Raw genomic sequence first — 16,310 nt, 5'->3', positions numbered from 1 at the left:
TTTTCCTTTGAATTTGTTTACATAAAAATTATATTGATGGATTTCTGTATATTGAACCATCCCTCATTCCTGGAATGAAGCCTACTTGATCATGGTGGATGATCGTTTTGATGTGTCTTGGATTTAGTGTTTGAGAATTTTATTATGTATTTTACATAGATATTCATAAGGGAAATTGATCTGTAGTTCTCTTTCTTTGTTAGGTCTTTTTGTGGTTTAGGTATCAGTGTAACTGTGGCTTCATAGAATTGAGTAGTGTCCCTTTTGTTTCTATTTTATGGAATAGTTTGATGAGTGTTGTTATTAGATCTTCTTTGAAGGCCTGATAGAATTCTGCACTAAAACCATCTGGCCCTGGACCTTTTTTTTTTTTTTTTTTTTTTTTCTTGTAGAGAGACTTCTAATGACCCATTTCCTTGGGAGTTATGATACATGGTATTTGTCTAGAAAATTATCCATTCCATCCAGGTTTTCCAGTTTTGTTGACTGGAAAGACTTTTGTAGTCAGATCTATTATTTTTTGAATTTTCTCATTTCTGTTGTTATATCTCCCTTTTAATCCATGGTTTTGTTAATTTGGATACTGTTTCGGTGCCCTGGGGTTAATCTGGCTGAGGGTTTATCTATCGTGTTGATTTTCTCAGAGAACCAGCTCCTAGTCTTGTTGATTCTTGGTATAGTCCTTTTAGTTTCTACTTGGTTGATTTCAGCCCTGACCTTGCTTATTTGCCGCCATCTGCTCCTCTCGAGTGTATTTGCTTCTTTCTGTTCTAGAACTTTCAACTATTTTCTCAAGGTGCTAGTGTATGCTCTCTCCAGTTTCTTCATGGACGCAATCAGAGCTATGAATTTCCTCTTAGCACTGTTTTCACTGTGTGCCATAAGTTTGGATATGTTGTGCCTTCATTTTCATTGAATTCTGAAAAGTTTTTAATTTCTTTCTTTATTTCTTCCTTGACCAAGTTACCATTGAGTAGACAGTCGTTCAGTTTCCATGTGTATGCGAGCTTTCTGTTGTTTTTGTTGCTATTGAAGACCAGCCTTAGGCTGTGGTGGTCTGATAGAATATAAGGGATTATTTCAATGTTCTTATATCTGTTGAGGTTTCTTTTGTGTCCAAGTATATGGTCGATTTTTGAGGAGGTACCATGAGGTGCTGAGAAGAAAGCATATTCTTTTGTTTTAGGGTGAAATGTTTTGTAGATATCAGTTAGATCCTTTGGTTCATAACTTCTTGTAGCTTTACTGTTTCTCTGTTTAGTTTGTTTCCATGCTCTGTCCATTGGTGAGAATAGGATGTTGAAATCTCCTACTATTCTTGTGTGAGGTTCAATGTATACTTTGCACTTTAGTAACGTTTTTACAAATGTTGGTGCCCATGTATTTGGGGCATAAATGTTCAAAATTGAGAGTTCATCTTGGTGGATTTTCCTCTTGATGAGTATGTAGTGTCCTCCCCATCTTTTTAGATAACTTTTGGTTGAAAGTCTATTATGTTGGATATTAGAATGGCTACTCCAGCTTGTTTATTGGGACCTTTTGCTTGGAAAAAAAATTTCCCATCCTTTTATTTTGAGGTAACGTCTGTCTTTGACTCTGAGGTGTGTTTCCTGTGTGCAGCAAAATTCTGGATCCCGTTTATGTATCCAGTCTGTTAGCCTATGTCTTTTTATTGAAGAAATTGAGTCCATTGATGTTTAGAGATATTAAGGACCAATGATTGTTGCTTGTTTTTGTTTGTTTGTTTGTTTGTTTTAGAGGTAGAATTATGTTTGTATGTTTCTCTTCTTTTGGATTTGTCATGTAAAAATAATTTCTTGCTTTTTCTTGGGTGTAGTTTCTCTCCTTGTGTTGAACGTATCCTTCTATTATCCTCTGTAGGAATGGATTTGTACAAAGATATTGTTTAAATTTGACTTTGTCTTGGAATACCTTGGTTTCTCCATCTATGGTAATTGTGAATTTTGCTAAGTATAATAGCCTGGTATGGCACTTTGTTCTCTTAGTGTCTGTATGGCATCTGCCCAGAATCTTCTGGCTTTTAGAGTCTGTGTTGAGAAGTCTGGTGTAATTCTAATAGGTCTGACTTTATATGTTGCTTGACCTTTTTCCCTTACTGCTTTCAATATTCTTTCTTTGTTCTATGCATTTGGTGTTTTAATTATTTAATTTTGTATTTAATTATTTGGTATTTAATTATTTAATTTAATTATTGGCGCTTTGTAGGCTTCTTGTATGTGTATGGGCATTCTTTAGGTTAGGGAAGTTTTCTTCTATAATTTTGTTGAAGATGTTTGTTGGCCCTTTGAGTTGGGAATCTTCACTCTCTTCTATACATGTTATTCTCAGATTCAGTCCTTTCATTGTGTCTTGGATTTCTTGAATGTTTTGAGATAGGAGCTTTTTGCTTTTTGTATTTTCCTTGACTGTTGTGTTGATGTTGATGTCTTCTGTCTTCTGACGCTGAGATTCTCTCTTCTATCTCTTATATTCTGTTGGTGACACTTGCATTTGTGACTCCTGATCTCTTTCCTAGGTTTTCCATCTCCAGGGCTCTCTCCCTTTGTGTTTTTCTTTAATGATTCTATTTCCATTTTTAGATCCTGGATGGTTTTGTTCAATTCCTTCATCTGTTTGATTGTGCTCTCCTGTATTTCTTTAAGGGATTTATGTGTTTCCTCTTTAAGGGCTTCTAATGTTTTCTTATGTTCTCCTATATTTGTTTAAGGGAGTTATTTATGTCCTTCTTCAAGTCTTCTATCATCTTCATGAAATGAGAGTTTAGATCTGAATCTTGCTTTATAAGTGTGTTGGGGTATCCAGGACCTGCTGTGGTAGGAGAACTGGGTTCCGATGTTGCTGAGTCAAATTGGTATCTGTGGCTTCTGTTCTTACGTTTGTCTATTGACATCTGGTTATCCCTGGTGTTATCTGGCCTCCCTGTCTTTGACTGAACCTTTTTGCAATCATGCTTAGCGATCCTGCGATCTTGAATGTGTCAGAATACCTGGGAGTCTAACAACTGGGTGTGGGCTGTGTGGGATTGGGTCCAGTGCCTGGGCTCTGCTCCTGGCACAGGTGGGAACCGGAAGACATGCTGGTCTCTGGCTGGGCTCAGGGAATCTGCTTCCCAGGCTCGCAGGGATTCTGGTATGCAGGGATACTGGGGCAGGGTTTAGGGTCTTACCTATGAACCTGGATGTGTCAGAATATGTGGGGAGTTGAGCTGCAGGTGTGGACTGTGTGGGATCCGGCCGGTGTTTTCTTTAGGATATGTATGTGTGTACATGTCTTTGTGTGTGTGTGTGTGTACATATTAGTGTTTGTGAACTTCTTAGAATTTCACATATGTATATATACTCTCTGGGCATACCCTTCCTTGCAGCATCAATTATTCTTCTTAAATCCCTACCATCCCTTCCCCCACTCCCAGTATGTCCTGGTCCTACTTTATGTGTTTTTGTTTTTGTTTGCTTGCTTGTTTGTTTTTGCTTTGGGACCCACTGAGTTTAACCAGGGCCATGTGTATGAGTGTGGGTGTGAAGGTGTCTGCTAGGGCTCCGAGCACTCACTGGTTGTTTCATTTGGGTTTGGACCTCCCACTGAACCCAGAGCTTACAGATTCCGCTGCAATGGCTGCGCAAATGTCCCAAAGGTCCTCCTGCTTCTGCCTTCTCGGTGTTTCAGGTGCATGCTGCTGTGGGCGGTTTTTATGTGAACGGTGGGGATCAAAGTCAGGCCCTTAAGCTGATGTGCAAGCGCTTTATCAACTCAGCATTCCCCAGTCTTCTAGCTGTTGAGTTTTGTGACTATAGCTACTAGACATGTCCGCCTATACTTCCAGATTTTTTTTTTTTGTATTATTTTAGAACCAGGTAACCAACACTGAACTCCTAGAATGAATTTGGAAGTGTTTCTTTGAAGTCTATTTTTTAAAGGTATTAAAATAAATGGTAATCAATATCTAACTATTTGGCAAAATTCACTAGTGAAGCCATCTAGTCTTGAGTTTTATTTTGCTAAGTGTTTTTGATTGTTGCTTCTGTTTTTTTTCCTGGATTTAGATATGTTCTGATTGCTAGCACACGTTCTGATTGCTAATACCTTTGATAAGTTTTTAAATTAATTACACTAAAATTGCATGTAGAACAAAGTGTTTTGACATATGTATACATTGTGGGGTGTCTAAATTACCCTAGTTAGCACATATATCATTATATATACAATCATGCAAGCAAGATACATCTTTTCTTTTTTCTTTTCTTATTAATCATTTATTTGTTTACATTTCAAATAATATCACCCTTCCCAGTTTCCCCCCTACAAGCCCCATCCCAACCCCCTCCCCTTTGCCTCTGAGGGTGCTCCTTCACCCACTCACCCTCTCCTGCCTCACCGCTCTAGCGTCCCCCTATGCTGGGGCATCAAACCTCCACAGGACCAATGGCCTCCCCTCCCACTGATGCCAGATAAGGCCATCCTCTGCTTCATACGTAGCTGGAGCCATGGGTCCCTCCATAAACACACATTTTTTTAAAAAAAAGATTTATTTTATTTACTTTATGCGTATGACTACACTGTTGCTCTGTTCAGACACACCAGAAGAGAATATCTGATCCCATTACAGATGGTTGTGAGCCATCATGTGGTTGCTGGGAATTGAGCAGTCAGTGCTCTTAACCTCTGAGCCATCCCTCGGGTCCCAGCACCATGCGTTTGTGATGAAAACAGTTAAAATCCTTCCTTTAGCATTCTCAGGCACACGAAGACACCATCACTAACTGCGGCTGTGCTGCGCAATAGAACTTTTACGTGAGCTCCTCTTGCTACCAACGTTTTTATTGTTTGATAAAATTCTGGTTTCTTCACTCTCAGTTCCTAGACACCACTAGTTCATTCCTTCCTGTGATTTCCACTTGTTTAGACTTTCTGTCTAAGTGACATTGTGTGATACAAACTTCCTGTGCTGGGCTTATTTCTAACTGACAAGGTGTCCCCTTCCCTTTAAAAGCTGGAATATATATATATTGGGGTTTTACTGCTGGGAACAGACACCATGACCATGGCAACTCTTATAAGGACAACATTTAATTGGAGCTGGCTTACAGATTCAGAGGTTCATTTTATAATCAAGGCAGGAGCATGGCATCATCCCAGCAGGCATGGAGCAAGAGGAGCTGAGAGTTCTACATCTTCATCTAGTGGGAGACAGGCAGCTAGGAGAAGGGTCTTAAAGCCCACGTCCATAGTGAGACACCTACTTCAACAAGGCCACACCTTCTAGTAGTGCCACTCCCTGGACAGAGCATATACAAACCATCATGTACGCTATATTTTCTTGACTGAGGAATTGTTGGACTATTACTTTGATTGCAATATAAGCAAGTTTCCTTTAAAATCTGTACTGAAAGACAAAAGGGCAGAACTAAATTCATTGAAAATAAAATAAGTTACCAAACATCGACATCGATTGTAACCATAGCAATGGAACCTGTGTGGTATTGATGGAGATTAGACTGTATTCAGAAATATGTTCACAAAAGTAAGCACACCCATTATTTTTTAAATAAGGATGAAAAGACATTCAATGGAGAAAAGATAACTTATGATATTGGGGCAACTAGAACATTGGGGGGAGGAGAGTAAGAAGAAAACTCTAAGAAAGTGAATTTAAGAGACCGTCGACTTCAGTATTTTTTAAAACTTTTGATTTTTATGGTTGTAGATGAGATCACTTTCATGTTCTAGGCTAGACCCTGAGAGCCTATACTTGAAATGTGAAGCACAGCCCACAAAAGAGAAAATGGTCCTTTCTATGAAAGAGAAGCTTGGGTTATCAGAGGCAGCCAGGCCCCAGAAATTGTGCAGGATGAGCTCATGCCCACTAAAAAGAACCTTTTGTCCTCTGTCTCCTCTCCTTTCCTGAATAAACGGGGTCCCTGTCACTTAGACCAGCATTATCATAAGAAAAAATGTGCTATTTCTCTGATTACAAGAGTCCCTTTTTTCCTGAAAATGCTTTAGAGTATTTTCTCCTCCCTTGCGGGTTCTGCCAAGCCAAGTCCCTGCGTCACAGCATGACAGCTCTGGAGAAGTGGAGGAGAGACTTCTTAGGATTCCCAGCAAGTATTTCTCCTTCACCCTGTGAACTAACCCTAGTGAGAGAAACTTTGAAGGGTGTAGCCAGCAGAAAGCTAAGGGCTAAGGGGAGGGGCTATCTCCCCAGTAGGAATATGACAAACACATTTTTAAAATGCCATTCTGGGATGGAGAAGGTGAAAATCTGGGGTCAACAGTAAGCTCTTGATTGACAGCTCCCTTCTTTCTAGAATTGTCTTTCCAGGAAGCCCAACTGGTTTGTTAAACCCTTTCTCTGCATATGAGTATTTAATGGACGTGCATAGTAAGTTTATTTCAAAGTCCCCTAAACAATGCAACCTTTGATACCTGGACCCTACTTAATCTCAGCACCTTCTCCTCCTTTTAAGGTTGGTGGACATTGAAAGTGAAATGATCAAATTCTCTGGCATCTACGTAGGAGTCGGCGTGTCAGTACTTATCCTTGGATACTTTCAAGTAGGTAGCGCCTCCATTCTACTGACAGACAGACATCTGGCTTCATAGACACCAGGAGGAAAGAAATGGAAGCGTTGCCTTTTAACCTTTCAGCTGTTCAGAAACTCTTAAGAACTCAGATCTGCATGTGAAGGCTCTGAGAGGGTGGGGAAGATTCACAGAGCCGAGGCAGGGGCCTGTGGAAGCAAGGGCTCGAGGGGTGGTATTGAGTGGAGGTGGGTGGGGTTGGGGGGGAGTGGGAGTGGCGAAAGGAGGGGTAGACTTTTCCAGCTAAGGAGCTGCCTGACTGACGTCCTCTATCTGCCCGGCTCTTCTCAACAAAGTAGTGTCTTAGGCTGGGGCTGAGGAGCATAGAGAGAGCCAGACATTGAGAGATCAAGAGAGCAAACACTATTTTCCTTTTTTGTCTTTCTTTGCTGAAGTCTAACCAAGTGTCCTTCTAGTTCAAATTCTGTAATTTTGAATCTGATTTTTTTCTAGTCCTAGGTGATAAAAATTTTACTAAGAAAAATATTCCACATTTTGTCATCTTCTGTAGAAAAAGAGAGATGATTTCTCCATTTTTCACTTATCCAATGAGTTCAGGTAGCATTTGCTGTAAAGTGAAACTGGTCCATTTCTCCTATTCTGGCTTCAGGTTTCATGATACTTGATTTACCAAAAAAAAAAAAAAAAAGGAGAAATAAATCAACAAATGAGATTCCTGCTTGGATCATAATCTTTTGGCTTAAATTGCCCCCATGTCATTTCTTGAACACTGTGCATGGATATATACACAAGGAGGAGGGAGAGAAGGATCCTGTGAAGTGAATGAACGGAGAACATCCATTTCCTAGTGTGGACGCCCTGAACCTGTTTCACTTGATGGAGATAGCGAAACCCAATAGGTCAAATTCAAATGGCGGCCTGTCCACCTGCCAGAACTGGAGTTAAAGCTAGATCCTTGCTACCCCGCAAATGTCAGCTTACCTCCCCAATTAGCAGGGATGACAGAGCTCATACCACAGTGTCCAAAAGAGGCACTTTGTCAATGGCTTCCTTCTTCTTTTCAGCTAGTCCCAACCATAACCACCGGAAATGTGGTTTTTCGGAAATAGGAGAAAGAATAGACGAATCTGCTTAACCTGTTCAATGTTACTGTGCTAAACACACCTTTGTCTGTTTCCAGATAAGGTTATGGGTCATCACTGGGGCTCGTCAGATAAGGAGAATGAGGAAAATTTACTTCCGGCGAATAATGAGAATGGAAATTGGATGGTTCGACTGCACTTCTGTGGGAGAGCTGAATTCAAGGTTTGCTGAGTAAGTAGCAGGAGCAACTAGGTTATAATGTATCATTTAGATTAAAAAAAAAACCTTCATGGTTTTTTGGCAACATTTTCAGTTTCGATTTGATTTGCTCTGTCTCATATACTAAGAAACATGGCTGCCCATGGCTGTCCAGTAGGTGAGAGGTGGAGGTGGAGGTGGAGGTCACTGTTGACTATACAGGGTATTCAAGGCCAGCTTGGGTCACATGACACCTTGGTTTTTATAAATAAAAATAGATTAGACTTTCATAGAGGTGGCATTTTCATAGATATTAGTTTATTCTATGGTCACTACAAAAGACAGGGTATTACAATTTTGCATGTAGACTGTTGTCACAGGAGAGGGTTTAGATATATGAGGTTATTTGACATAGGGTAAAACCGAGAGATGGATGAGACAACCTACACACATATGGAAAAACCATGCTTAGAAGTCATTCTTTTGCTATGCCTATGGAGGCACAGAGAGAAACTTCCAGATAAATTCTGAAAGTATCTTGAGAAAGTTAAAGACAAAATAAAACAAGCAAAAAAATAAGTAAATAACAGACTTAAAGATAGCTTAAAGTAGTTGGACCCTCCTGAACTGAACTTGAAGTCCTGCAAAAGTCATTAACTATATTGTGGAATATATGAGGGAGGCTTTCAGGCCTCTCTCTCTCTCTCTCTCTCTCTCTCTCTCTCTCTCTCTCTTTCTCTCTCTCTCTCACACACACACACACACACACACACACACACACACACACACACACACACACACACACCCTACCTCTGAACAATACTCCTAGCAACCCCAGATTCCCACCTGTATCAAGTACACTTATAGATCTTTCTGTACAATGGGATATGTTTCTCCTACCTTAACAACCACCATGCATATGATTAAAGTCAGATGCAATGCAAAAAGAGACATATCTAGTGGGAAAGAATAAAAAACGCCAAAATCTATTGATAAAAATGCCATCCCAACTATTCCCCCTTAATAACCATCCCCTTAATTTTAGAGTGCACAGAAACCGGATCTCAGACCATGTGACATGGGGCCCTTGAGTACTATCGGCCTATCCAGTCTATACGCTGTGCTGTCACTTCAGTCTGAATAAAGCTACCTCGCTTCTTTTGCAATTCTGTGTGAACAATTATTTTTAGTTCTTTAAATAAGAGGCCAAGAACACTTGTAGACACCGTCAGCCAGTAATGTCAGAGTGGATGACTTGGGGTCTAGAGTCCAGAACTTGCCTTCCTTCCACCCTCTGTCACCAGATGCTTAACCCCACTAGAATACAACGGCTAAGCTCTGGGTGATGGCTTGAATTCCTTCTTGCTATTAAATACCAACCCCTTTGCTCCATCTAGACAAGAAGGTAAGGGAATACTCTCAGGTTTATGAGTTTAATGCAATTATATTCAACCAATATTCCACAATACTTTCCATCCCTGCTCTGAAGCTCTGAAGTACCTTGAATCCTGGTAGAAGGGATAAAATTAGCCAGCAAAGAAGTGATCCAAAGTAACACATATTGGTGTTTATTACACTGGGTACTGTTCCACATGCTTACACATAATTGCTGAACTCTAAGGCAGGTTCTGCTGTTGTCGTCTCTTTATAGATGAGGAAACTGTTACCTGGAAACCTGGATAATTCTCTCAAGAAGAGCTTGTATTCAAATTCAGGCTATGGTCCCAGAATCTGTGTTCTTAGCCACCAGTCTCTACTGCCTATAAATAGAATATGACAAACTTAGATAGACAGACAGATAGACACACACACACACACACACACACACACAGAGACAGAGAGAGACAGAGAGACAGATACAGAGAAAGATTTATAGACAGGTAGGCAGACAGACAGAAAGGCGTATTTAGATTAATTTATTTGATATGGATATGCAGGGTATAAGTTCTTCCTGGGGATAATCCAGAGGTTTGGAATCCACATCAACTTACAAAGTCGAGTCAAGACATACACAGCTGACGGTAAGAAATGAGGTTTCTATCTTCTTGAGGTATGAGAAATCCTGGAAGGTGAGACAGAGTCCTCGCTTCTCATTAAGGAGTGACAGCGGAATGGAAGCATGTGACAAAGAGTGAACTGTTTCAACAAACACTTGAACTGACAGAATTCAGTTGTATTGATCTATATCTCTCTTATTTCTAGTGATATTGATAAAATCAATGAAGCCATTGCCGACCAGTTGGCTCATTTCCTCCAGCGCATGTCGACGGCTATGTGTGGGTTACTTTTAGGGTTCTACAGGGGTTGGAAACTAACCTTGGTGATTCTTGCTGTCAGCCCTCTCATTGGCATTGGGGCAGCCATCATAGGTCTGGTAAGAGTGCTTTGTTGTGTTTTTTTTTTAATTGTGCTTCATGGAAGTTGTACATTTACACGCCCAAAGGCCAAAACGTGATGCTTCGGTGACTTCCCAAGTGTAGTAATGTTTGGTTACTCCTCAGTATTAAATAATGCTCCACAGCATATGAATTAATGATGTTTTAGTAAGATAAATGTTATTCGGTGGACAGCAATCTACTGTCTTCTATTTTGCCAGGTACTTTGTTAGGGGTTTCACACTCACTATCTCTAATTCTTACGAAGAAGGAAAGTGCTAACATCATTTAAGATTCAGTCAGTGGAGCTCACAAAAGCAAAAAGAGCTATCTAGCAGTTCAAGGGAACCTGATGCCTACTCCCTGCCCACTCTCCAGCAGACCCTTTGCTCATGCTCAAAAAGGCACACAGCAATGAGTACTCCAAAAAAGGTTTCCGCCTTTGCAGCTGCATCTCCAGTCCATCTAACCAGTGTCCGGATCAGATCTGCAGATTCAGTCAGAGTGTCATCTCTGTTAGTACCTGTCCATTACCTCACTTACTCAAACCAGGCCCACGTGTGGAATAAGACTTTCCGAGTCACCACTGTTAAAAGTCTCCCTTAGTTGGAGAAAGTATTAGTTTTCATCTTTAGAACACATTTAAAAAAAAATCTTACCATCCCAGGTCATGAAGTGAGGCTTGCTGAAGGCTTACTATAAATAGAATTCAAAGGGAACATTCGAGTAATACTCAGTTGTCATTGACAGCAGCTAATTATCACCACAGTGATGGTTTCTGGTATCCTTGCAGCCACTGATCATCACACTTAAAGGGATAAGAGTAACAGTGGCCAGGAGCTCCCTTCACAAAGCCATAGACCTGACCACTAACAAGTGTGTATCCCTGAAGAGCAACACATTTACCCCTTCAGAATCTCAGCCCTATTGTGGTAACAGGGGTAACAGCCTAAATCGTGTGATAACTTGGGGATGTTGTCCATGTTCTCCATTAAGTACAGTGTCTGGCACAAAGAATCTATTGTTAAAGAGATATTTTAGTATTGTTTTTAAAATCCATAAGACTGTGCAAGCTTTAGAACTGACTTTCCTACAGACCGCTGTCCTGCCTTGCTCCAGAGAACCTCAAATTCCACTGAAGACCCTGAGGGGTTCTGAACATTTTTGTTCAGCTTTTATTTTTTCTTCAAACCTGCAATAAATTAATACACATATACTCGTGGGTTCCTGTGATAAATTAATACACATATGCTCACAAGTCACCGCTGTGTTTTCACACCGCGGAGATGTAACAATTGCCTAAACTTGATTGAACCAGACTTCACAGTACAGTTTCTTGTGCCACCAAAGTGCCTAAGATTCTAGCTTCTTCATGTGGAATGTTCCAACACTCCCTTTGCATTCTTCTATGCCTGGCTGTCCCTGTAAAATGATTCCAGCAACTTTGTTGCATGTAAATCAAAGATTGGACACACACACACACACACACACACACACACACAGACACACACACACACAGATACAAACACACACACACACACACACACACACACACACACACACACACACACACACATACACACACACACACACACACACACACAGACACACACATACACACACAGACACACACACACACACAGATACACACACACAACATATGATAGACACTAACGGTGGTTGTGGGTTTTGTATGATTTTGTCACATCTTTCTCTTCAGCATGAGAAACATGAATAATTATCAAATATTACAAAATATATGTTTCTTAAACTCCCAATGTGTTCTACCCTTTGTTTTTGTTCTGTTTTTCAAGACAGGATTTCTCTGGCCTCCAACTCACTGAGAACCACCTGCCTCTGCCTCCTGAGCACTGGGAATAAAGGTGTGGGCCACTATCACCTGCCCCAATATGTCCTATTATTAAGTAATGTGGCCCTCTAATAAAGGTGCTGTCACTCATAACTCTTTAATATTCTTACTACTGTGCAAAAAATGTATATGTTTCAGGAATAAATTAGACAGAGTGGGGATAAAAACTGTGATGCTATCCATCGAACTTGAACACGAGTCACAGTGTAGGGGAAAACAGCTTTTTAATTTACAGATTTTATAAGGTACAGACTGAGTAAATAATAAATATATCGTTGAAGCTATTTTCATTTATTTTGTATTTATAAGCTCTGTCTAATATTTTGCCAATAATGATTCTGCTGAAGGTCTAGAGAAAAAGTCTGTTGGAATATACACTCTTACCATCTGTGTACTGTATGTGTTTTAGGTTTCTGAGTTGAGTTTGTTTCCACAATATTAACTCCGTCCCCCCTTCCATATTGTTGTTGCTTAGTTGGTTTTGCTTCTGATGGGCTCTCATCTATCTCAGACTGGCTGTGCTCTCATGTAGCTGGGGCTAAGCCTGAATCCCTGTTTCCCTTGCATGTGCCGTGATTACAGGTATATGTCACCATGTCCAGCTACTGTTGACTAGGACTCAGTCCGAACCCAGTTGTAGAAAAGTGACTTTTGAAAAATTACTAAAGAAGAGTTGTCTTTTTCTCCTGTAAAAATTAAAAATGTAGTAAAGCCCTGTCTGAGTGAAGATATTTACCTTATGCCTTCTCCTTTGGGATTCCCTTTGCAGTGCTGTGTCTGCCTTCCCTGATCTTTGCTCTCACTCTGTACTCTGGCCAATTGTGTGTCTACATAGGCTTCCAGTCTTTGCCTCTGGTGTTTGTAGATTCTGCAATGGTTTCTTTCCAATAGCAAAGGGATATATCATAGTTAGACTTAGGGACTCCATTAGCACCATAGCTGAAACATTAGTATTACCAGATTTGAGGGTACTTAACTCTATGAGAACATTTTCATTGAGATAGACTTTAGTCTCGTTTTAACATACCCAAATCCCAGCACCCATGGGTGATGCTTAACACAAGCTAATCTTGACCCAGCTTTTTCTGTCTTTTGTTACAGTGAAACACCTAGTGTTTTGTTAAACCATATCACCTGTTCATTTGTTAAATGAATCACTGACAGACAGGCCAGCTTTGTTTTTATTCCTTTGACTTTTAGAGTATAGCCAAGTTCACGGAGCTTGAGTTGAAGGCTTATGCCAAAGCGGGGTCTATTGCTGATGAAGTCCTCTCATCTATTCGAACAGTGGCTGCTTTCGGTGGTGAGAACAAAGAGGTTGAAAGGTTGGTTATTTTGAATGTCTGTTGCTTTCCTGAATTTCTTGAATCAATACTGTTTCCTGACTTTTATTTATTTTTTTCGTTTTGTACAAAGTGGCAGACCCACTAACCTTTAGAGCAACGGGAGGGATTGTTCAAGAGGTGGATCAGCAAATGTTGATGGGCAGAGTGTTAGAAAAGGTCTAAAGCAGTGTTTTAGGGTTTCAGTTTCCCTTGTGGATCTTGCTGTATAGACCAGGGTGGTCATGGTCTCCTGCCTCAGTCATGCAAGTGCTAGAATGAAAGGTATGAGCTACCATGCTCAGTACAATGTGCTTTTGGAGATGAGTTTTAGAGAGCCAAATAGGCAAGAAACACTGATGATATAAAAGCAGACATATTATATACCTCATGCCAACCGTCAGCAGTATTTTCTGCCATTAAAGACAATCTTCTGCATTTAGCAAGCATGTCTACATGCTTAACAGACAACAGACTACACAGACAGCACAGAAATGCAACAGACAAGAAAAACTCAGCAAAAGTAAACAAATGATACTCCATCACATCGAAAAGCCCCCAGGCACAACGGAAACAGCTCACAGAAAAGACAGCCATCAGAAAGGGAGAAGCTCTATGCAAACTATGCAAATGACAAGGGATTGCTACAGAGAATATATAAGGAACTTTTAAAATCTAACTAGTAATGATCAATCCAACTTGAAAAGGAACAATAGGGTTTAAGTAGACACTTTGTTAAAGAAGACACATAGATAGTCAAGTCTATTAAAACAGCTTCATCATGGTGTCTAGCCACCAGGGAAATGCAACTCAAAACCGCCCTAGTAAGAATGACTGTTGGAAAATGGTGAACAATAACAAGGCCAATGAGGATACAGAGGAACCCTTGCACACTATTGGTAGACATGAAAATGAGTAGATCTATTATGTAAAACAGCAAAGAAGTTCCTCAACAAATTAAAATAAGAGCAATCATGTGATTCCAGAATCCCATTCCTGCGGACATACTCAAAGAAAGTGAAACTAGTCTGTGTAAGAGGCATCTGCACATTTGTGTCTACTGTAGTGCTGTTCATAAGAGCTAAGGAGTGGAGACATTAGGGTCTGTTAATTGATCAATAGATTAGAATGCTATACCATGTGATCATAAAAGGAACACAATTTCATTATTTGTAACAATGTGCATAGTTGAGTGAGTAAGGCAGGCTTAGGAAGATCTACACAATTGAGCGTACATATGAGGAATCTACAAATATTGATAACGTAGACATTAAGAGTAGAATGATGACAGAGACTGCACAGAGCAGTAGGGAGAAATGGGGCAGAGAAAGGGTGGTCAAAGGTTTTGAAGTTATGGTCAGTCAGGAGAAAGTACTCTGGCGCTAATACACAGTGCAACTATAGATAGCAATGTGCTGCATATTTCAAAAAAGCAAAGAAGGATTTCAAAAATTTGTCTTGGGGAATTTTGTTTAGTTTTTTCACTAGGTAGCCCAGGCTGATTTTGACTTGACATGTAGCCAAGGCTGTCCCTAAACTTGGAATTTTCCCATCTCTGACTCTCTAGGTCTGGAATCACCGGTTGACTTCCCATGCCCAGTTGATAAATAATGGAGACTCTCTCTCTGTGTCTCTCTCTGTCTTTTTCTGTCTGTCTGTCTGTTTGTCTCTGTCTCTGTCTCTGCCTCTCTCTCTCTCTTTCTCTGTTCGTCCGTCCGTCCATCCATTCATCCTGATTTAAACATACAATGTGTACATGCATGAAAGCATCATATTTTATTCCATCACTACATATGATGCTTTGTTTTTATGTATTAGAAAAAAAATTAATTCAATTTACAGTTTCAAAGACTAAAAGGAGCCTGACTCATGTTTGACATCCAGCACAAAGGAAACTGGGGCATCTACTAAAATTAGTTGTTCATCTATTGTGCCAATAAAAGAGGAAAGAAAGAGAAAGAGGAGAGAAAAGGAAGGAAGGACAGCCAGATTCAAATGCAATTCCATTTTTAAAATTTTTTAAATTATATTTTATTTATTTTATGGGGAAGAAGGGGGGGTTGTGTGCTCAGTACAGGAGTCTGAAGATCAGAGGACAACTCGTAGGAGCCAGATCTCCTCTTCCACTCTGTGGTCCTGGAGGTCAAGCATGGGTCATTGGACTTGGTGCCTTTACTCACTGGGTCATCTTGACATCCCCATAACATTTCTTTAATTGAACATTTTAAATTGAATAGTTAATTGAATATTTTGTGAATCTATAGTGCTGTTTAATACACTTAATAACTTTTATATTTTTTTATTTAAGCAAATAAATTTAATACCAAAAACTATGATAGATCATTCTAGAGACTAATTTTTAGTAAAAGTAAAAACTTAATTTACAAAAATGATACAGTTGTCAAAAATATGATTTTATATTGGGGCAGTGGTGGTGCATACCTTTAATCCCAGTACTTGGGAGACAGAGGCAGGCAAATCTCATGAGTTTGAGGCCAGCCTGGTCTATACAGCAAGTGGATAGCCAAGGCTACACAGAGAAACCCTGTTTTGAAAAAAAGTAAGGAAGGAAGGAAAAGAGGAAGGAAGGAAGGAAAAAAGGAAGGAAGGAAGGAAAAGAAAAAAAAATGTAGTTATTTTTGTAATTTAGTTAATACTCTTTGAGCTTTTTGGTTAGTTGGTTGGTTTTGACATACAATCTCACTATTTGTTCTTCACTGACCTGGAATTCACCATGTGGGTTAGTTTAATCTGTTGATTTAGAGATAATTGCCTTACTTTCTGATGGAAAACATAATAAGTATTCCAAGGAAACCTTTTAAACACAACTTCTAATAGCTCCCAAACTAAGGCTTTTGTTAAAAAATTGCTCTTGAGGCCAAAGTTATCCCACTGTTT

General features: G+C 39.8%; 1 protein-coding gene across 2 annotated transcripts in view; it reads left to right on the top strand.

Annotated features, from left to right (window-relative positions):
* The window catches only part of Abcb11 (ATP binding cassette subfamily B member 11), a 95,298-nt gene that overhangs the window by 25,946 nt on the left and 53,042 nt on the right, over window positions 1–16,310 (top strand). For both annotated transcript variants that reach the window (XM_032901948.1, XM_032901949.1), the window contains 4 exons: window positions 6,489–6,576; window positions 7,745–7,878; window positions 10,048–10,219; window positions 13,291–13,415. In XM_032901948.1, coding sequence (XP_032757839.1) covers window positions 6,489–6,576; window positions 7,745–7,878; window positions 10,048–10,219; window positions 13,291–13,415 — 519 coding nt within the window. The remainder of the gene's footprint in view (window positions 1–6,488; window positions 6,577–7,744; window positions 7,879–10,047; window positions 10,220–13,290; window positions 13,416–16,310) is intronic.

Source organism: Rattus rattus, chromosome 5, assembly GCF_011064425.1.
Source record: "Rattus rattus isolate New Zealand chromosome 5, Rrattus_CSIRO_v1, whole genome shotgun sequence".
In the NCBI taxonomy this organism is placed as follows: domain Eukaryota; kingdom Metazoa; phylum Chordata; class Mammalia; order Rodentia; family Muridae; genus Rattus; species Rattus rattus.
This window is presented reverse-complemented; position numbering and strand designations above follow the sequence as displayed.